General features: G+C 50.3%; 2 protein-coding genes across 17 annotated transcripts in view; one reads left to right on the top strand and one right to left on the bottom strand.

Annotated features, from left to right (window-relative positions):
• Positions 1 to 16,857, top strand: part of KMT2C (lysine methyltransferase 2C) — a 254,607-nt gene extending 237,750 nt beyond the window's left edge. For 14 of the 16 annotated variants that reach the window (XM_061166176.1, XM_061166175.1, XM_061166171.1 and 11 more), the window contains 13 exons: positions 1,125 to 1,303; positions 1,392 to 1,528; positions 2,837 to 3,086; positions 4,735 to 4,874; positions 5,245 to 5,352; positions 6,194 to 7,313; positions 8,219 to 8,355; positions 9,145 to 9,287; positions 9,543 to 9,711; positions 13,080 to 13,196; positions 13,432 to 13,505; positions 13,745 to 13,853; positions 14,849 to 16,857. In XM_061166176.1, coding sequence (XP_061022159.1) covers positions 1,125 to 1,303; positions 1,392 to 1,528; positions 2,837 to 3,086; positions 4,735 to 4,874; positions 5,245 to 5,352; positions 6,194 to 7,313; positions 8,219 to 8,355; positions 9,145 to 9,287; positions 9,543 to 9,711; positions 13,080 to 13,196; positions 13,432 to 13,505; positions 13,745 to 13,853; positions 14,849 to 14,941 — 2,776 coding nt within the window. In that variant the 3' untranslated portion in view covers positions 14,942 to 16,857. Of the gene's footprint in view, positions 1 to 1,124; positions 1,304 to 1,391; positions 1,529 to 2,836; positions 3,087 to 4,734; positions 4,875 to 5,244; positions 5,353 to 6,193; positions 7,314 to 8,218; positions 8,356 to 9,144; positions 9,288 to 9,542; positions 9,712 to 13,079; positions 13,197 to 13,431; positions 13,506 to 13,744; positions 13,854 to 14,848 lie in introns of those variants that run through there. The other 2 variants (XM_061166168.1, XR_009696784.1) reach the window with 2 other exon arrangements.
• The window catches only part of GALNT11 (polypeptide N-acetylgalactosaminyltransferase 11), a 64,901-nt gene continuing 53,388 nt past the window's right edge, over positions 9,735 to 21,247 (bottom strand). Inside the window, exon 13 of the transcript XR_009696786.1 lies at positions 9,735 to 12,335. The gene's annotated coding sequence lies outside the window, so the exon portion shown is untranslated. The remainder of the gene's footprint in view (positions 12,336 to 21,247) is intronic.

Genomic DNA, 21,247 nt, shown 5'->3' with positions numbered 1-21,247 from the left:
TTTATTAAAACATTATTTGTGTTTGTATATAGCATAATGTCTATAGGAAATGCATGTAAAAAGACTTAAAAGGTAAAAGTTGGTGAATAATTGTCTTCAGAACTTAACTGTTACAAAACATTCTTAGGATTTAATAGAAATTTGTTTGTGCATTTTAGAAATCGCCTGGTATAGGAAGTTCAGCAAATAATCAATAGACGCTAAGGCAGTGGGAGTCTCCATGCAAAATATTTCAAAGATCATTGTCCTTTATAAGCTGAAGTTCCTCTGCTTTATTAATGAGAAAGCTGTGGGCCAACAGGGAGACCTTGTCCAGAGCTAGAATCCAGATCTCCCTCCTGCACCTCACTGCTGGGTTTGTGCAAGTCATGAGTCAGGAGCCGTGCGGTGGGCGGCTTCCTAGGTGTGCGTGTTTAGTGCCCGCCCTGGGTTTCTCAAGGACCCTCTCCCGGGTCCCATTACACACTGCTTCTCACCACCTCCTGCAGCACAAAGGTGTCTGCTCAGGGACGGGTGAGACCCCCGACGCGCGGGCCGCCCTGCCACGTTTAGCCCAGGACACACTCGCCTTCCAGCCCCAGTTGCCTTGGTAACCTTTGGTTCTGGTCTAGTCTGTTCCGTTTTCTTCACCTTAACTTTATCCATTAAGGAAAATATGCGCCTCTGAAGCCCTAAGGCCTTCAGGTTCTCACCCTTCTCCCCTCTAAGTCAGCTGCAGCTGTGGGAGGGTTGTGTGCCCCGAGACTGGCCGCGTGGGGGACGCCCTTGCCCCTTCTGGCCGCACACATGTCGCTGGTCTCGCTGGGCTGGGACCCTGCTGGGCCGGGAGCCGTCTGTCTGTGCTGAGTTACAGATGGAGCCTCTTCCTCCTCTGGCAGGTCTTTAAACTTGGATGCTGAAGCTTTAGTCAGAAGACAGGTACATTTCAATTACTTTATAGTTCAACACGTGTCTTATTTTTTTCCAAGGGATTTCCTGTTTGGCCTGAACTGAATCTGTGGCTTCTCAGGTTGCTGTCGCTGTGCAGTCACAGTGAGGTCACAGGCGTGGACAGGCAGGGCCGGTGCGGGAAGCCCCCGCGATGGATGTGCCCGTGTGCCCACACATATTTCCCCTCCTCTCAGGATGCAGGAGCACGGGGCAGAGCGGGACACCCCCGACAGCTTTGTCCCCTCGTCCTCCCCTGAGAGCGTGGTTGGGATGGAAGTGAGCAGGTACCCGGACCTATCGCTAGTCAAAGAGGAGCCCCCGGAGCCCGTGCCATCCCCCATCATCCCCATCCTTCCCAGCAACGCCGGCAGAGGTAGGGGCGCCCAGCTCGGGGGAGGGTTGGCTACTGCTTGAGTCTAGAAAAGGCTTAACGCACAGCTTGTCCTTGCTGTTTTTTTAAGGCTTGGAATCCAGAAGGAATGACATCAAAACTGAGCCAGGCACTTTATTTTTCACGTCACCTTTTGGCTCATCCCCAAACGGTCCCAGGTCGGGTCTGATATCTGTGGCAATCACCCTGCACCCTACAGCTGCTGAGGTAAAGGTGGACTGGCTGCTTGACGCTGTAGAATAGCACCAGGTTAAGGCCGGCTCAGCCATCCCTTCACACGTCTGCTGCTCTGAGCGCGACAAACTGGTCTCGGCCTAAGCTAAGACAGAAAGGGCAGAGTGCAGTCAGGTCTCTCCTTGTTCTACTGAAGCATGCACAGACGGGGCACTCCTTAGAGAGTGGTGTGTGTGTGTGTGTGTGTGTGTGTGTACGGAGCACTCCTTAGAGTGTGTGTGTGTGCACGGAGCACTCCTTAGAGTGTGTGTGTATGTATGTGTACGGAGCACTCCTTAGCGTGTGTATGTTTGTGCACGGAGCACTCCTCAGTGTGTGTGTATGTATGTGGAGCACTCCTTAGCATGTGTATGTTTGTGCACAGAGCACTCCTTAGAGTGTGTGTGTATGTATGTGAAACACTCCTTAGAGAGTGTGTGTGTGCACGGAGCACTCCTTAGAGTGTGTGTGTGTGTGTGGAACACTCCTTAGAGTGTGTACGGAGCACTCTGTGTGTGTGTGTGTGTGTATGGAGCACTCCTTAGAGTGTCTGTGTGTGTATGGAGCACTCATTAGTGTGTGTGTGTACGGAGCATTCCTTAGAGAGAGTGTGTATGTGTGTGTACGGAGCATTCCTTAGAGTGTGTATGTGTGTGTACAGAGCACTCCTTAGAGTGTGTATGTGTGTGTGTGGAGCACTCCTTAGAGTATGTGTGTGTGTGGAGCACTCTTTCAAGAGCACCCTTTTGATGACGGTTTTCACGCAGCCGGTTAAGCAGTGAGGAACTATCATCAGCTGTGAACGTGTTCCAGTTCCCGTATCAGACATTAGTACATTGCTGAGGCCTCTCCCAATTCTTGAAGGTGTTTTGTTGGCAGCCACGCTCATAGTCACTGACGGGGTGTTTTGGTTGTCAACAGAACATAGCAGTGGTGTGTTCTCATAGACTGTGGCAGACTTCTGCCCAGAGCTGCAAGAGTCCACTTGAAGGAAGCTTCTGACCAGCTGTAAAAACCATGACAAGGCTTATTAGCTCACTGCTTGTGCTAAAACGTCTAAAACGGTTTAATGCCTTGACAGATACTTAACATTAATTGGAACCTTGTACGAGGATCTCTCCTTGTTTCATGAGAGCTTTATTTGGATATTGGCCCATCACAGCCCTTTTTCTACTTGAGACTCTCAGGTCTGAATAAGAATGGCTGGATTTGCTTGCAGTGTATGCGTTTGTCCCGGCGTGAGTGTTCCCACAGTGTCCTCTGTTCCTCTGGGCGGTAACGCAGCGTTTGCCTTTGTTCTAGAACATTAGCAGTGTTGTGGCTGCATTTTCCGACCTCCTCCATGTTCGGATTCCTAACAGCTACGAGGTTAGTAATGCTCCAGATGTTCCATCCGTGGGTTTGGTCAGTAGCCACAGAGTAAACCCAGGTTTGGAGTATCGACAGCGTGTATTTCTTCGTGGGCCTCCACCAGGATCTGCGCGCCCTCCCAGGCTAGCCAGCTCTTTCCACCTGAAGCAGCCTAGCACGCCGCTCCCTCCGGCAAGCAATGGTGAGCTGGTTTACGTGTCACTAACTCAAAACGCTCTTGACACCAGTCACGCTCCTCCTGTACAATCTCACTTCAGTCTTAGCGAATAACAGGTCCCACACTGGCCCCCAGTCCTTGGTGGGTTAACCCCCGTGTGTTCTGTCCTCTGTGGTGACCTGAACTGCAGTGCCTGGGGATGCATTAGAGCCTGCATCAGCGGGGTGCTGAGTGTGCGCCCCCAGACCTGTTCACCCCCTGCCCACTTCCACCTGCGTCCAGGGTGCAGATAGGCTGTCTCCACGCGCGTCCTTTTCCTTCTCTTCCACGCCATCTCCAGGCCCTTCTCTTCCGCAGGCGTGCCAGCCCCGATCCCGCTGCCGAGAGGGGTGGCCCTTGCCTCAGCCGTGCGAGGCCCCCCCTCCCGGCCTTGCCCCGTGTCCCTCGTCTCTCCACTCGCCAGGCTCCTGTGTCTTGTTCGTGCTCGCCTGCCATCTGAGCCCAGCCGCGCTCGGGCCTTGCCCTCGAGCCTCCCTGGGAGAGGCTGAGTCCTCAGCTCTGGCCACTCGGTCACTCCGGTCCGCCCTGCTTCTCCCCGTGAGCCTCCATGGCCACACCAGCGCTGCGCTCTGTGGGGCCCTCGGGCCTTCTAATCCGGGTCCTGACCTAGTTTTTATCTTGGCCCCGAATCTCTCTGTGACTTTCCTGTTGCACTCATGTGAGACTCTGGTGCATGAGCCTCTTCACCTTCCATGAGACAGTTCATGTCAGAAACACTCTCCCTCCCGACTCACTTCCACACGTAGACTGGAGATGAGACACACGTGTCCAGAGTTCACTCATAGACTGGAGATGACACGTGTGTCCAGGGTTCACACGTAGACTGGAGATGACACGCCTGTGTTCCAGGTTCACATGTAGACTGGAGATGACATGTGTGTGTCCAGGGTTCACATGTAGACTGGAGATGAGACACGTGTCCAGGGTTCACACACACACTGGAGATGACATGTGTGTCCATTGTTCACATGTAGACCGGCAATGACGTGTGTGTCCAGGGTTCACATATAGACTGGAGATGAGACACATGTGTCCAGAGTTCACACATAGACTGGAGATGACATGTGTGTGCAGGGTTCACATGTAGACTGGAGATGACGTGTGTGTGTCCAGGGTTCACATGTAGATTGGAGGTGACATGTGTGTCCATTGTTCACATGTAGACTGGTGATGACGTGTGTCCAGGATTCACATGTAGACTGGAGATGAGACACATGTGTCCAGGGTTCACACACAGACTGGAGATGAGACAAATGTGTCCAGAGTTCACACATAGACTGGTGATGACATGCGTGTGTCCAGGGTTCACACGTAGACTGGAGATGACATGCGTGTGTCCAGGGTTCACACGTAGACTGGAGATGATGATGTGTGTCCCAGGTTCCTTCCGCGCTTCTCCCAGCCCCGCGTCGTCCAGCCGTGTGAGGAGAGCTTCTTTTCCTTGTCCCCCAGCGTTCTGCGCAGAGCAGATGCCCCACAGCCAGTGCCTAGAAGATGGCCCTCGCTAAAGGACTGGAGTGCCGTGCTGCGTGCCGCGCTCTGGTGGACGCGCAGCCTCACACCCCGCGTTGCTGCTCAGCGTGTATCGCTGACACGAGTGCTCTGTCCCCAGGTCTCTCGGGATACAAGGATGCCGGGCACGGTATCTCAGAGAGCACGGCGCTCAGGCCCCAGTGGTGCTGTCACTGCAAAGTGGTCATTCTGGGGAGCGGCGTGAGGAAGTCGGCCAGAGATCTGGCCTTTGTCAACAAGGTACTCGGGTGTTCCCTCCCTGACCCCCCGTGTCCTGGGCGCTGCCCTCTCCCACGTCCAGAGGAGCCCGCTTATGGGCCGCTCGGACGCCTGCTCCTGGAAGTAGCGTTGGCGTCTGTCTGATGTGCTCGTAGCTACAGCAGCCTGTTCTGTAGGATCCAGGGAGAAGCACGTATTTTTAAATACAGTGAAATATGGAGAGTATTTGTTAGTGTATTTTCTCTGTGGCTAAATATTATATGCTAAATATCGGCTTCTTGTTACTTTTTTGCTACATTCAAGAACAACAGCAGAAACTACTCTGTGTGGATCTCCTTTCCATTGAATTTTGACTTGTTGAGCTGCCCACACCCTTCTCTTTGCTTTTCAGGGTTCCCGAGATGGCCCCAGTAGAGTGGAGAAGGACATTGTCTTCTGTAGTAACAACTGCTTTATTCTCTATTCATCAACTGCACAAGCAAAAAACTCAGAAAGCAAGGTGAGATGCGGACCGTCTCAGTCTGAGTCTTAGTTAACAAGCAGTAGTGCCCAGTGTAATAAAATTCAAGCTAAGTGCCAAATAAATTTAGACTGCAGAATATATGAGCCTCGATGAGAGAAGGAGCTGTTTTTTTCATCAGATAGTTGCTTAAGTCAGTGTACAGTGCCTGCCTGCTTCTGGATTTTCTGTGAGACTTGTCTTTTTTTCACACCAGTGCTGGGTGGGGGGAACCTGTGGGTTTTATCTAAAAAAAGAAATTAACCAAGCTTCTGTTTCAGCTCAGCCCCTTCAGTGGCTCAATGGGAGCCAGGCAGCCTCTGAGAAAAAGTTAAATACAACTTGTTGATGGGGACATCTTCCCCATCTTTCACATTTATGCCCATTTATTAAGCCCAAGATGAACAAACAGGAATTTCAGAGGGTAGGACAAGCTCATAGAAGATTATGATCTGAAGTTCTCATTTGGTTAAACAAAGAACACTGCTTCATTGTGTAAATTAGCTTCTGTGGCAACACTGAGTTTTCAGGGTTTAGTATGATTTGAAACAGGAGGATCCAAGTAAGTTTAAGAGCAGAATGTTCAGAAAAAAGAGCAGAATGTTCTCCAGAGTTAAGTCTTTGTAGAGAAACCCTCCTCCCCCCACCCCCCGCCCTGCCCCGCTGATACTCGATCTGTGCATGCAGTGCAGGGGGCCTCAGTGTGGACTTCTCTATGTGCATCCTTACCACTCGCTTACAGACCCAAACACGCTGTTAGAACCACTGCTTGGCTTCTTGTTTTAGGCAGAATTGCTTTTGCAGCTTTGGAATGACTTGCGTGTTTCTCTTGATGGCACAGGAATCCGTTCCCTCGTTGCCACAGTCACCTGTAAAAGAGCTGCCTTCCAAAGCGTCACATCAGTACAGTAACAACATCTCCACGCTAGACGTGCACTGTCTCCCACAGCTCCAGGAGAAAGCCTCGCCCCCGGCGTCCCCTCCCATCTCTTTCCCTCCTGCTTTTGAAGCGGCCAAAGTGGAGGCAAAGCCTGATGAGCTTAAAGTCACAGTCAAGCTAAAGCCTCGGCTGAGGACTGTCCATGGTGGGCTTGAAGACTGTAGGCCGACCCCCAAGAAGTGGAGGGGGATGAAGTGGAAGAAGTGGAGCATCCACATCGTGGTCCCCAAGGGGGCCTTCAAGCCCCCCTGCGAGGAGGAGATCGACGAGTTCCTGAAGAGGCTGGGCACCTCCCTGAAGCCCGACCCTGTGCCCAAGGACTTCCGCAAGTGCTGCTTCTGCCACGAAGAGGGCGACGGGCTGACGGATGGGCCTGCGAGGCTGCTCAACCTCGACCTGGACCTGTGGGTCCACCTGAACTGTGCACTGTGGTCCACGGAGGTCTATGAGACCCAGGCTGGCGCCCTGATCAACGTGGAGCTGGCCCTGCGGAGGGGCCTGCAGATGAAGTGCGTCTTCTGCCACAAGACGGGGGCCACGGGCGGCTGTCACCGGTTCCGCTGCACCAACATTTATCACTTCACTTGCGCCATTAAAGCACAATGCATGTTTTTTAAAGATAAAACTATGCTTTGTCCCATGCACAAACCAAAGGGCCTCCACGAGCAGGAGCTGAGCTACTTCGCCGTCTTCAGGAGGGTGTACGTGCAGCGCGACGAGGTGCGGCAGATCGCCAGCATCGTGCAGCGCGGGGAGCGTGAGCACACCTTCCGCGTGGGCAGCCTCGTCTTCCACGCCATCGGCCAGCTGCTCCCGCAGCAGATGCCGGCCTTCCACTCCCCCACGGCGCTCTTCCCCGTGGGCTACGAGGCCAGCCGGCTCTACTGGAGCACGCGCTACGCCAACCGCCGCTGTCGCTACCTCTGCTCCATCGAGGAGAAGGACGGCCGGCCCGTGTTCGTCATCCGGGTCGTGGAGCAGGGCCACGAGGACCTCGTCTTGAGTGACACCTCGCCCAAAGGTCAGGCCCCGCCCCTGCAGCCTTAGGCCAGTGAAGGCTTCACGGCAGTGTGTCCCCGTGTCTCACGTGTGTTCATGGTTCCTAACGGCGGGTGTGCGTCCTTCATCAACAGATGCAGACTTTAACTTCCCTGTGTCCTACCTTGTCTTTCCCACACTGTTCTCTAAACACTTGCTAGACTTGCTCTACATCAGAATATGCATATAAATTCCAGCAGTTTATAAACAGAAAGATTTCTAGGTAAAGATTGCCTGTCACCTTAGGGGCTCTCTTAACATCACCTAGAAGGTGGGAACCACATTTAAAGCATATTGTACAGATTGTCTTATCTCAGCAGCATCAGATACTAAATTTAGAGCCAGAAATGAGACACTTAGTTTTGGCCTCTAGGTTAATTAAATCTAGATTGTTGTTTTTATTGATGTAGAAAGTGGTGCAGAACTGCTTTTTTATAAATAAGTTTAGTAGTTGTTTTTCTTTTTTTTTTTTTAAAGAAAATGCTCTGAAGATAATTCCAATGAAATATCAATTTCAGATTTTGATTTAACTCTGAGAGGAAAGGATCTATCTGCAGATGTTAGTTACTTAAGTGGATTAAGCATTTGAAAATCTGATACACTAAGTGGCCAGCATGAATTTCAGTTATGTTAGACTTTACTTTCCAGCTTTATTGTCTAGTTCTCTGACTGTAGCGTATTCTTTCCCCTAAAACTTTCTAAAAAGTCTTAATAAAAAACTGCTGCCATCTGATAAGCGGGTAACACCTGCCCCCGGGCTTTACTTGGATCCGTAAGTCTTTGTGAGCAGTGGGTCTTCGTTTTGGTTTTGTTTTTTATATGGCATCCTTTCTCCTCTTTACCTGAGAGCAAATTTGTCATTAAAAAATGTCTTTTGTCCATATGTAGGTGTTTGGGATAAAATTTTGGAGCCCGTGGCCTGTGTGAGGAAAAAATCTGAAATGCTGCAGCTTTTCCCAGCCTATCTGAAAGGGGAGGACCTATTTGGCCTGACCGTCTCTGCAGTGGCACGGATCGCGGAGTCAGTGAGTGCCGGGCCGCCCTCCTGCCCCGCTACACCCATCCCCTGACACCGGGCTGGGTGGTCACGGTCCCCACACTGCAGGGAGTGGCTTGGCCGGTAATGAGCTCCTGCCTGAGAGAACAGGCCTTCGTGAGTCGCTCCTGTGTCCGTGTGGACATCCTGAGGCAGGTCACAGGCCTCAGGGCCTCCGGGGCCGGGTGTTAGCCATGCAGTGGGATGAGGCCCCGCTCCTGCAGGGCGGCAGGTTGGTGCCCGGCGTTCACAGCCACTCTCCTGCCAAGGCCCAGGTTGGTCACTAGCACGTGACTGGCATTCATGAGCCCACATGTGCGATAGTGAGTTTACACACAGTGGTCATGGAAAACTGTGTAGTTTGTAAGGCATTGTTTCAAGAAGAAAGTCACTGATGGGCTTTCTCTGGAGGAGAGCGGACACCCTGGAAGCCACCACTTGCTTCGGTCACACCCTACCCAAGTGATGTGCTTCTGTCACGCCTCCCACAGACAGAGTCCACAGGAGATAGATTGTAGAAAAGGCCTGTAACGCAGGTGATCTTAGGAGGTACCCTCACGTCACCCCAACTCCAGGACCCCGACCATGGTGAGCTCGCCACAGTCAGGCTCTGAGGGCAGCGGCTCCTGTTCACACAGCGCCTCGTGTTGCCTGTGTTCTGAAAATGTTGACACGTTGTTTTCACAGAATTGAGTTTGGGTCGTGCTCTGGCTGGTCTGTCTTGCCTGCAGTCTTGATCCCGTGAGTTACCTGTCTGTCTGTCTCTGCTTCTCTCCAGCTCCCTGGGGTTGAGGCCTGTGAAAACTACACCTTCCGGTATGGCCGGAACCCCCTCATGGAGCTGCCGCTGGCCATCAACCCCACAGGTTGTGCGCGTTCCGAACCTAAAATGAGTGCCCATGTCAAGAGGTTTGTGTTAAGGTATTTTGTTTTGACTTCACATAGTACAGCCCGGGGTTTCTAGGCCTCCTAGTGGTTTCTGTGCTTGACTCGCCTGCTGCTTACAAACCCTGCTGTCCCTGGCTGTGTCTGTGCGGCCTCCGCGCGGCCTCGCCGTGGGGCCCCGCTAGGCGGCTGTCCGTGTGTGTGCCTGTCCGCACCGAGCTGGTCCGCCCGGGCCCTTTCGGAGGTGTCTTCAGTCTCCCTTGTGTCCCCTGTCGGCGCCCGCCCCCACAGGCCTCACACCCTGAACAGCACCAGCACCTCCAAGTCCTTCCAGAGCACCGTCACGGGGGAGCTGAGCGCGCCCTACAGCAAGCAGTTCGTCCACTCCAAGTCGTCGCAGTACCGCAAGATGAAGACCGAGTGGAAGTCCAACGTCTACCTGGCCCGGTCCCGCATCCAGGTGAGCGGGGGCCGGGTGCCCAGGACGGCGAGACGCAGGCAGGGCCCTCTCAGGAGAAGGTTGGCATCCGGCGTGTGAGGCGGGGCTGCAGGCCGCGGGGAGAGATGCCCTGTTGGCTGGTGTCGTTTAAGGCCGGGGCACTCACTGGCCGCTCCATCTGCGGTCTCAGGATGCAGATGCTGTTCTTCCCAAATGGGAGCTGGCCTCTGAACGCGTCTTCACATTGTGCCAAGAGCCCACGGGATGCAGGGAGCGTTGTATTCTCCATGCACGGGACCCGTGGCAAGCTCACTAGGGCTAAAGGCGCTTGTGAAAAGTACAAATGAAAATGTTTTCGAAAGGTGCCCAATCTTGGAAGCCTTCTTTTCATGAAATCATCATGTATTTTCTGATGGTTAGATTGTGGAACAGGTAAAACCATCTCGAGACGAATAGGCATTCAAGTTTACCCAGGTCACACTTGCTGAGGCAGGTCCCAGGACCCAGGTCACACTTGCCGAGGCGGGTCCCAGGACCCAGGTCACACTTGCCGAGGCGGGTCCCAGGACCCAGCTTCTCAAACCCCAGGCTCCTTGTGTCACTGAATGAGGTCACCACTCCTAGTTCTGTGCGTTGGCCTCAGTGTACAGACCCAAAGCATCGTCAGGGTCTGTTGCCTTTTTCTCTCTGAAGTTGGCTGCAATCCACCGCAGCTCTGCTGGCCTGTTGTGACTGCCCGTCTCACCTCTGGGCACCATGCAGGCCTGCCCGCCCCTCCTGTGCAGTCCCAGTCTCAAGCCACGCTGGTCCCTCGGGTAGAAAGTGACCATCACACTGTGTTCATCCACATTCTTCTTCACGTGGAAACTTCTAGGATCTTTTCTTGACTTGCTATTTGAGTGTCTCAGCAAAGTGGGCCCATTGCTTTCCCCAGTGGTGAATCCTTTTGGCCTGAAGCAGTGTTGCCGTCAGCCTTAAATGTTTCTGTGCTGATTCTTCTGCGAAGTCCCGCCTCTGTTTCTCTCTCTACACAAACACTGGGTCCCTGAGATCGGAGTCTCGTGGTGTGGCCCCAGCCCCCCAGCACCAGCATCCCCCGGGGGTTTGCCCGAGTGTGCAGGCTTGTGGTCCCTGGCCTCACCGAGTCTGGCCCCCCAGCTGGGCCCATGATGGTCCTCGTGCCGCTGGAGTTAGACTTCCGTCTCAGCTCTGACCTCTGCCTGGTCTTGTCTTTGGGTTCCTTGTCCTTACTCTGAGATGCTCCTGCTTGACGTCTGCACCTTCTTCTCTGTCTTTTCATGGGACACTCTGTTCGTATTACAGATACAGCCTCTTTCTTGTCTTTGGAGGAGCCTGTCTCAGACTCCGGGGCAGTCGCTGCTCCACTGCTGCTCCTGGCCGTGCCGGCCTCCTCGTGCTCAGTGACCTGTCTGTCTGAAGACGTCTCCCAATGGCTCGTTCACACATCACTTCCTGCTCCTCAGTCATGCTCTAAGGGTTTTGTAACCACCTGTGTTCAGTCTGTCATCTTTTTTGAGAGCTCTTGGTATCTGGTCATTTTGCTTTTGCTTCCTCCATTCTGTTACCTCCCTTCCGTCTACCTCCCAGGTCATCATGCCAACAACCTACTAAATATCCTGTTTTTTCCCCCATGCTGCTGTCTTAACAGCACCTAGATGTCTGTGTGCATGTGGGAAGGCAGGGTCATGTTATCTGCACTTTGCTATGTCTTCCTTTTCTCGCTAGTATTCATACACCTCTAGCTCTAAATCATTCTTCAGTGGCTCTGTTACTTTCTGTGAAATCAATGAGCTATGATAGGTTAAACCATTGCACTACTGCTGAGAATTAATTTTGTTTGGAGTTCTTTCCCGAAACAGCATTGCTGTCAGGATTTGTACAGATACCCTTGTGACTTCACTTCTGTGGGGTGTGTGCCCCCAAGTGAGATTTCTGCATAGAAGTACATGTAATTTTCATTTTCATAGACATCGTCTGTTTTCTAAACAGGCTGTAATTGTATGCTCTTCTACAGAGTATGAAACTTTTTCTTTTTTTCCCATTGGAAGTGTTAGGACCCTTTTATATTTTTGCCAGCCCGTTAGGCACAGACTGATGTTCCCTCAGTTGCAACTTTTTAGGTTTTCTATTTGTGTTTGCTTGCTATGAACTGCATTGTATATTCATATCCTTTGTCCATTTTTCAGTTTATAAGAACTTGTACTATTTGGCAAAAGATGTATTTTAGGGGAAAATACCTCAGTAAGTGGAATGTGTTTTATTATGAGTATTAATTTTTATACAGTCAAACATATATAATTTTCTATAGTTTCTATTTTTGGTTAAGACTGTAGATTGCCTGTGTAGTTTATTAGATTCTTTTTGTTTCAGTGATTTTATTTTTTAAGACTTTTTTCTTTTCCTGTTGAGTAACCAGTTGTGGGAGCACCATTTAGTAATATATAACCCATCCATATAAAACTGAATTTCAGTACCACCAAGTTACTTCACGAAGTGTTCGCGTGTGCCTGGCTGCTTGGATTCTCGGTTCATTTCCAGTGATCTTCTGGTCTCTTACACTGAACTGTACTCATCTCCATGCAGATGGTTTTTGCATGCCCTGCTTTGTCACCTCGGAGTCACACCTGGAATTGAACACATAAACCACATGAGTACTTCTTTTCAGAAGTTAATTCTCACCCCAAAGTCTCCCAACAGCCCCCGAACCATGGTACTTGACAAGGCCTGTGTCCAGTGCGGGGGGCTTCTGGTCAGTTGAGAATGCAGAAACTCACATTGTAATAGTCCCTTACAGATAGCCCTGTTCCTGCTTCATAAGTTTGTTATGTCTTTTTAGAAATCACGGTGGGATAAAATAAATAGCAGAAGCCATTAGCCTGTTTAGTTGGTGGGATCTGGTTGTGATATCATGTTCGGGAGAAGATGTGTGAAAGTCATTCAGTTGTGCCCAACTCTGTGACCAGGCCAGAACAGTGGAGTGGGTAGCCTTTCCCTTCTCCAGGGGATCTTCCCAAGCTAGGGATTGAACCCAGATCTCCCGCATTGCAGGCGGATTCTTTACCAGCTGAGCCCCCAGGGAAGCCCAGGAGAGAAGATGGCCAGATAGAAACACTTTGTAAAAATGCCCTCAGGGTTTACTGTAAAAAAAGACAAACAAGGGAGTGATAATCACGACTTTAGGTGGGAAGATTGACCAGGGTTGAGGGTCCATATGAGAGTTGAGGTCAGTACAAAGGTCACATGAGTTCAGGTGGGGTCTTCCTGGGGCTTCTGCTGTGACCAAGGGCAGGACCTTTGCCTGAAGGAGCATGCAGACCTGTTGCCCACGGAAGCCAGTGGCTCTGAGGCGCGCATGTACGTTTCTGCAGGGGCTGGGCCTGTATGCTGCCCGGGACATCGAGAAGCACACCATGGTCATCGAGTACATCGGGACCATCATTCGGAACGAGGTCGCCAACAGGAAGGAGAAGCTCTACGAGTCCCAGGTGAGCTCGCGTCCTCCTGTGCGGTGGGGCGCCTGGGGCCAGGGCTAGGTCTGCCCCTGGAAACCACACCTGGATAGGCCTGTATTTCCCCCCTTTACCGTCTGCGAGGCTGTACCGGCACCAGTGAGCCTGGCTTCACAGGCGACCTGCCGGGTGTTGCGTCAGTTCAGGGCGACCGGCTGGGGTGACCGGCTCCCCACCGGGACGGGCTGGTGCTGAGCGCTTTCTGTTTCAGAACCGAGGCGTGTACATGTTCCGCATGGACAGTGACCACGTGATCGACGCCACGCTCACGGGGGGGCCTGCCAGGTGAGGCGGGGGCCGGCGGTGGGGCCCTTCAGCCCCGGCCAGAGGTCTTACTTGGCATTTCCCCGTACGTTTGGGAATTCCCTGGCCGGCCGGGGCGCTGAGGTCCTGCGGCCGCGCGGCCGTCTGTGTCCGTGGGCGCGCGGGCTGTGAGCGGGCCGGTGGGGAGGGGCCGCGGGAGTCGGGGCATCGGCCCCGCCCGGCTGTTGGGCGGCGAGCCATCTCTGGACTGCTGCCCGCAGGTACATCAACCACTCGTGTGCGCCCAACTGCGTGGCGGAGGTGGTGACCTTCGAGCGCGGCCACAAGATCATCATCAGCTCCAGTCGGAGAATCCAGAAAGGAGAAGAGGTAAGCTCCGCCCCTACCCGCCCGAGGCGCCGCCGCCAGGGGTGCGCTCCTCACCCCTCCCGCCCCTCCGCGGGGCCCCCCTTTATAAAGGACGCCTGCGCGGAGCTGATGGCCCTGCTGGCGCCTCTGGCCCCGGGGTGACCCTGGGGCTGTGGGCAGCAATTCCGGGGGGCCGGGGGTCCCTGTTGCGTGTATGCACTCTGAACCAGCACCCGCTCCCGGATTTTCTGCGAGCGGGTTTCTGGAGAGCTTGGCTCCTCCCTTAGTAGTCCCTTCCCTCCGCCTCGCGTGTCGCCCGTGAGGATGGCCATCAGCCTCCGTCATCGCGTTGATATTCCCCGACTTGGTCACAGACGTGATGAGCACATTTTGGGGCTGAAATCAGGGGCCCTGGGAAGCGGCTGCTGGGCAGGCGGGTTCTGTGGGGGCCTCCTCTGTTTACGAGGGCGAGGAAGCTGAGGGTCTTCACTTGGTTGGAGCCTCTGGCCCTGCCCTGAGAGGACGCTTGTATTTTGGGGTCATCTTAACTGGAACGTACTTTTTTAAATCGAGTTGACCCAAGGCTCGTCTTGCACGTCTCACTAACTGGATAAGAAAGAACCCATTTGAGGCCCCGGGCCTGGGGACAAAGGAGGTCCCCCACTCCTGGCCTTGCTGCCCCCCACCCTGCTCAAGTTGTTTGGGGGACCCCCTTGACTCCCAAGCCTCTGCCTCATTGTTTGTTCAAGGGAGCCGCCCTGAGCCCTCAGGAAAGAGCTGTGGACGGTGGGAGTGCCGTGAGGAAGGGGAGCCCCCCAGGATTTCGGGGCGCCCCTCAGGGCGGGAGGGTGCTTCCCGTGGGGTGCCGGCTGCAGCCTGTGCGTCCTCCCAGCTCAGGGTCCAGGGGGAGGCGGTCCCGCAGAGGCCCAGCCGCCCTGACGACAGTGGGGGAGACAAGGGCCCGGGGGTGTCCCCGGACGGGGAGCGGCCTCCTCACTGTGTGTCTCTGGCCGCAGCTGTGCTATGACTATAAGTTTGACTTTGAGGACGACCAGCACAAGATCCCCTGTCACTGTGGGGCCGTGAACTGCCGCAAGTGGATGAACTGACGCGACCCCGCGCCTCGGAGGGCGGCTCGTCCCTAGGAAGAAGCGAGTCCACGCACCATTGGAATTTCGCAGACAGAAAAGAGGTTTTTGTTTTCTGTTTTATGACTTTTTTGAAAACTAGCTCCTGGGAGTCCTGATTTCCTCGGAACTTCAGTTAAGTTGGGAGCACCAGGAGGAAGCCGACTGAGGCCACTTGACCCGAGCTGCCGAGGTCGAAGATTTACAAAATGGTCCAGCACTTTTTTTTGTTGTTTCCTTTTCCTTTCTTTCTTCTTTCTTTCTGTGGGTGGGTTTTGTTTCCTTTCGTTTTAGTCTCACTAAGGAGAAACTTTTACTGGGGCAAAGAGCCGACGGCTGCCCTGCCCCAGGGCGGGGCCTTCCTATGAATGTAAGACTGAGATCACCAGCGAGAGGGAGATGTCCAAAGTGCTGGCCACGGCCTTATCTGAGAAAGGGGCAGGCCCTCTGACTTAAGAGTTTTTTAAAACTAAAGTAGACACCACTGAACAAGGAATGTACTGAAATGACTTCCTTAGGAATAGAGCTAAGGGACAATAACTTGCACTAAAATACATTTAAATACTTGATTCCATGAGTCAGTTTATTGTAGTTTTTGATTTCTGTAAAATAAGAGAAACTTTTTGTATTTATTATTGAATAAGTGAATGAAGCTATTTTTAAATAAAAGTTAGAAGAAAGCCAAGCTGCTGCTGTTACCTGCAAAACTAACAAACCCTGTTACTTTGTACAAACATGTAAATATTTTGAGAAAAAAAATACAGTATAAAAATAGTTATTGACCAAATGCTACCAGGCTCTGCAGCAGCTCGGGTGCTTATAAAATGTTCATAGGGATGTTACAATATAATTTTGTTATTAAATATGCCATTATAATTATGTAATAACCAAAATTTCCACCTAGAGTGTTTGGGGTTTTTTGGAAACTACAGTCTATTAGTACTTAACTTGTTTTATACACCTTACTTCTGATAGAACGGAGTGTATGCTATGACTACAACTTTTATAGCCGTTTTGGTAACTTAAACTAATTTTTTCACATTATATTGTTGCATCCCTACTTCTTCAGTCAGGTTTTTTGTGCTTTTACAATTTGTGATAACTGTGAATAACTGCTTAAAAACACCCCCAAATGGAAGCTGAATTTTTCTTCAGCAAAAGTAGTTTTGATTAGAACTTCGTTTCAAGCCACACACAAAACAAAAATCATGTAAACATACTAGGATCATGTAGCAGGAACTCAAATTGAACTCTCTAGCTTATTTAACACAAAAATTTGAAAAAAGAAAAAAAAAAAGGAGAGATGTGACTGCTTGCAACTGCAGGACCCTGGCAGTAGGGTTTGGAAGATGTAATTTTAAGATGTGTTTGTATGAACTGTTTGTTTACATTTCTTTAATTACACACACACACACACTGTTTTGTGTTTGCTTGTAGAAACTTAATCAGCATTTTGAACCAGGTTAGCTCTTTATTTTGTACTTAAAATTCTGGTACTGACACTTCACAGGCTGAGTATAAAATGAAGTTTTTGTGTGCACAATTCAAGTGGACTGTAAGCTGTTGGTATATCCAGTGATGCAGTTCTGAACTTGTAATGTATATGGCATGATGTATTTTTATCTTACAGAATAAATCAATTGTATATATTTTTCTCTTGATAAATAGCTGTATGAAATTTGTTTCTTGAATATTTTTCTTCTCTTGTACAATATTCTGACATCCTACCAGTATTTGTCCTCCCGGGTTTTTGTTTTGTTTTCTGTTCTGTATAATAGTATCTAATGTTGGCAAAAATTGAATTTTTTGAAGTATACAGAGTGTTATGGGTTTTGGAATTTGTGGACACAGATTTAGAAGATCACCATTTACAAATAAAATATTTTACATCTATATAAGCTGCCTGAGTCTCTGTTAGTGTTCCGGTCGCAACTCAGAAACCGATGAGTGTTTGAACTAAACCGGCAAGCTGGTCTACCCTTTTTGAGTGACTGGCCTGTGGATGTAGTCAACTTGCTTCTCTTTCTTTTTAGATGTAAGTTCATAACTCAGTCCAAAGAGAGACTCTTTCTGTGGTTGGGTAAAGAAGGGTAACTTTGGTTTCTTTTTAGGATGTTTCCAAGGCCAAAGTGAAAAATCTTCCTAGTGTTTCATTCCCTTGTTTAAATTAAGTCTGTTTTTATTGTTAAGTTCAGTCCACTGATTTTTTTTTTTTTTTTGGAAGCAGCTCTTCCAGACTTGCTGTGTGTGGTAGGGACTTTATTTCTCCTGTTGTGTGTATTTCAGACTTAACTCAAAGGATTGCTAAGAATTAAACTGCCTAGAATCCCACTACAATTCGTACAACAGCTTGTGCTTCGCGAACAGCCAAACAGCTTCTGTACCGCGCCGTTTTACAGCAAGCCCCCAGGCACCCATCCTCTGACCGTCGGCGCTTGCTGCTCTTCGGAAGCAGCCCGCGTCTGTGAAGCTGTCCGTCAGGACGGCCTGGACGTGCTGGTGTCTCGCCGGGCTGGGAGGCCCTTCTTGGGCGGCTATGCCTCCTCGGATCTCTCTCCGGCTCTCACCGCCCAGCAGGCAAGGAAGGAGACTTAGAGGCGCCGCCACCCCGAGGCCCGCCTGGCCGGCGAGCAGGGTGGTTCAGGACGCCAGTGTCTCTGCCCTGCGTGAACCTGGCCGCTTTCTCGGGGCCCCTCTGGTAACCGTGTCTTTCCAGGTCTAGAAATCCTCATTGGGTTTCAGAATTCGAGCGTTAATGCTATGTTGGGTTATGTTGTGCTCTTTTAAAAACCGTTCGTTTATTCTGGTGGCAGTTGAGTGACGTGCGTCGATTCGTTTTGAAGCTTGTTCTGGAAGCGTCCTAAGGAGGAGTCTGACCTGGGGGGGCACACGGGTGCCCTGGGTGTTGGGCGAGGGGCCTGCCTTGGCCTGTTCAGGTCACAGCTTCCCACAACTTAGCCTTTCCTTGGAATGTATTCTTGGCTCATTCACAGGGGGTCACTCAGCTGTGGACAGACGGACAGAGCCAGACTCAAGAGACCCATCTGCACATTTCTGGACCCACCCTCTGTGGCTCCTTCTTGCCCCACATTCCTTCCTGCAAATTCCAGTCCAGAGGCCCCCCGGCTCGCTCTCCCATCACAAGTGGGAAACGAGTCACAGCTTCCAGTCGATCCCTGTTCCCGATCGGGGATCTACCCAGAGGCTTCCTCCTGTTTCCTGTCCCACGTGTCGGTAACACACGGGCCTCTCAGCGGTTGACTTGTCCAGAGTTGACCTCATCACCTAGGTAACGTCATAGCCATCACTTGCTCTGAGCAGACATGGGGGTCCTCTGGGGCGGAACCCCAGAGCTGCACCGCGGTACCGTTTCTGTTTCCTCAGAACCCGTCGTCTGTTTGTTGTAACCGTTTTAATGGTATCTGACTGGTTTTAATCGGTATTTCCCTGACAACCGTCTGTGACATTTACCCTTTTTCGTATGCAGAGCCATGCATCGTTCCTTAAGCGTCTCTGTAAGTATTCCGTTCATTTTGAAAATCGGTTTAAATTTTTATCTTCAGCAGCGCTGGGTCTGTGTGGCCACGCGCCGGCCGCTCTCCACAGTGCGGGCTTCCCACTGCGGTCACCTCTCGGTTGCGGAGCGCAGTCTCGTAATTGTGCCGCACGTCCTCAGCTGCCCCGGGGCACGCAGGATCCTCCCGGCCCAGGGACTGAACCTGTGTCCCCTGCACTGGCAGGCGGAGGAGTCTCAAGCACTGGCCCACCACAGATGTCCCTTACATTGAGTTTTAAGCACTTTATACAATTTGGGTACAAATTGTATCATCTTCTTCCTCAATGCTGTCGTCTTCAGAAGCTTTTAATTTTGATAAAGTCCAATTCATTGATCTTTGATGACTGCTTTGAAATGAGTAAAGAAATCTTAGACTCTCCTATAGGAAGGTATTTGTCATTTTTCTCTAAAAGCTTTATAGTTTTCTTTTTTCTATGTAGATCTATGACCACGTTGAAATAAATTCTGTATGCAAGATAGGAGTCAAGGTTTGTTTTTATCTGTAGAAACAGAAAATTACTTCCAGCATCAGTTTTATAAAGATCCTTCACTATCTCCAGAGGTTGCTCAAACTTATGTCCATTTATTTAGGTTTTCTTTAATTTCTCTCAGCAATGTTTTTTCTCACTGTACAAATCTTAAAATTATTTTCATATTTTTCATGCTATTGTAAATTAGTTACAGTCCCAATTATTTTTTATTTTGAGCTGTTGCTATAATGTGCCCAGTTGCTTCAGTTGTCTGAAACTCTGCGACCCCGTGGACTGCAGCCCGCCAGGGTCCTCTGTCCATGGGGATCTCCAGGCAAGAACACTGGGGTGGGGTACCATTTCCTTCTCCAGAGGATCTTCCCAGCCCGGGGATCGAACCCCAGTCTGCCTTCATCTCCCGTACTGCAGGCGGATTGTTTACCATCTGAGCCACCTGGGAAGCTACATAGAGGTACAGTTCACTTTTGTGATACGTTTGTGTTTTATTTTTTTGGCTGCACAGCTTGGGGACATAGTTCCCTGACCGGGAGTTAAACCTGGGCTCTCGGCAGTGACAGCTCGGAGTCCCAACCACCGGACCACCAGGGAGTCCCCACAATCATTTCTGTGTTGACGTTTGTCTTGTGGTCCTTTGGGTGGCTTTCTTAGAACCGATAACACCTTCCCTGACACATGATTCTCACCCCACGTCCGCAGCCGACATGACACTTCACACTTGGTTTTACTCACCCTGTGGGTTCTGACTGCTGTGTCCACCGTGACAGGATCATACACAGTAGCTGCCCTGCCCGTATCTTTCTCCCCACACCCTACCCCTGGCAACGAGTGATGTATTACTGTCTCTGTGGTTCTCCCTTTTCCAGAATGTCATAGAGTTGGAATCATACAGTATGTAGACTTTTCAGGTGGCTGCTTTCACTGAGTAACATACATTAAAGGTTCCTCTAGTTTTTTTGTGGCTTGATAGCTCATTTCTTCTTAGCACTAAATATTCCACTGTCTAGATGTAGCAGTTTACCCGTTCACCTACAGAAGGACATCACAGTTACTTCCAGACTTTGGCAATTACAAATGAAGCTGCTGTAAACATTTTGTGTGCAGGTTTTTGATCGTATGATGCATTTAGTTTTGCAAGAAACTGCCAAACCACACCAAGTGGCCACACCCTTTTGCATTCCCAGCAGAAGTGAATTCGAGTTCCCGCTGCTTATCTGTTTTTAACATCTGCAGAATCTCTAGTGACGTTGCCACTCATTATTGATGTTGGTAATTTCTTAGTAGACAATTTATCAATAATCTTAATCCAGCTTTGGTTTCATTAACTTCTTGTTTTTCATTTCTGTCTAGTATTTAGTCTTTGCTTTTTTAACTCTTTTTCTACTTTAAGGTGGAAGCTTATCATTAATTTTAAACCTTTATCCTTTTCTAATACAGCTCAGTTCTATAAACTTCCCATGTAGTGAGTGAGCTACATCCTATAGCCTTTGATATCTTGTGTTTTCATTTTCAGGCAGCTGAAAATAGCCTTTTGATTTCTTTGGTGACCCACAGAGTATTGGGAAATATGTTCCTGGTTGATCTTCCAGGGTTCCAGGGACTGACTCCTGCAGCAGTGAAGACATGGAGTCCTAACCAGTGGACGGCCAGGGAATTCCCCCAGGTATCTTTATCACTGATTTCTACTAGTTGTTATTGATTGCTAATGTAATTTGCATAAGTTGAATTTATATAAATTTATTGATTTCTTTAATGTCCTGGCATGTGATCTCTGTCGGTAAATATTTCATGTGCACTTGAAAAGGATGAGTATTCTTTGTCAAGCTGGTTAACAGTGTTGTTCATTTACGTTTTCTCTATCCTCCGGTTTCACCCACTTGTTTGGTGACACAGTTGAAGTTGTTAGGTTTATAGATGCTTGAGATTGTTCTTAATGAGTTGATGCCTTCATCATTTTAAAGGGGTATTATCTCCAGGGGTATTCTTTGCTCTGAAATCGCCTTTGTCTAATATTAATTTAGCTATCTGGATATCTTCCAATGGGTGTTCAGCATTTATGTATTTCCCCATCCTTTCATTTTTAACACTTGTGTCATCTTCTTTAAAGTGAGTTTCTTACAGGCAGCGTATAGTTGGGTCCTACATTTTTATCCACTCTAACCATCTCTGCCTTCTAACTAGGGACACTTTGACCTATTTACATAGCTAGTGCCAGCCTGTTGATGGGCAGAGCAAGGTCCTCAA

Source organism: Dama dama, chromosome 18, assembly GCF_033118175.1.
Source record: "Dama dama isolate Ldn47 chromosome 18, ASM3311817v1, whole genome shotgun sequence".
In the NCBI taxonomy this organism is placed as follows: Eukaryota; Metazoa; Chordata; class Mammalia; order Artiodactyla; family Cervidae; genus Dama; species Dama dama.
This window is presented reverse-complemented; position numbering and strand designations above follow the sequence as displayed.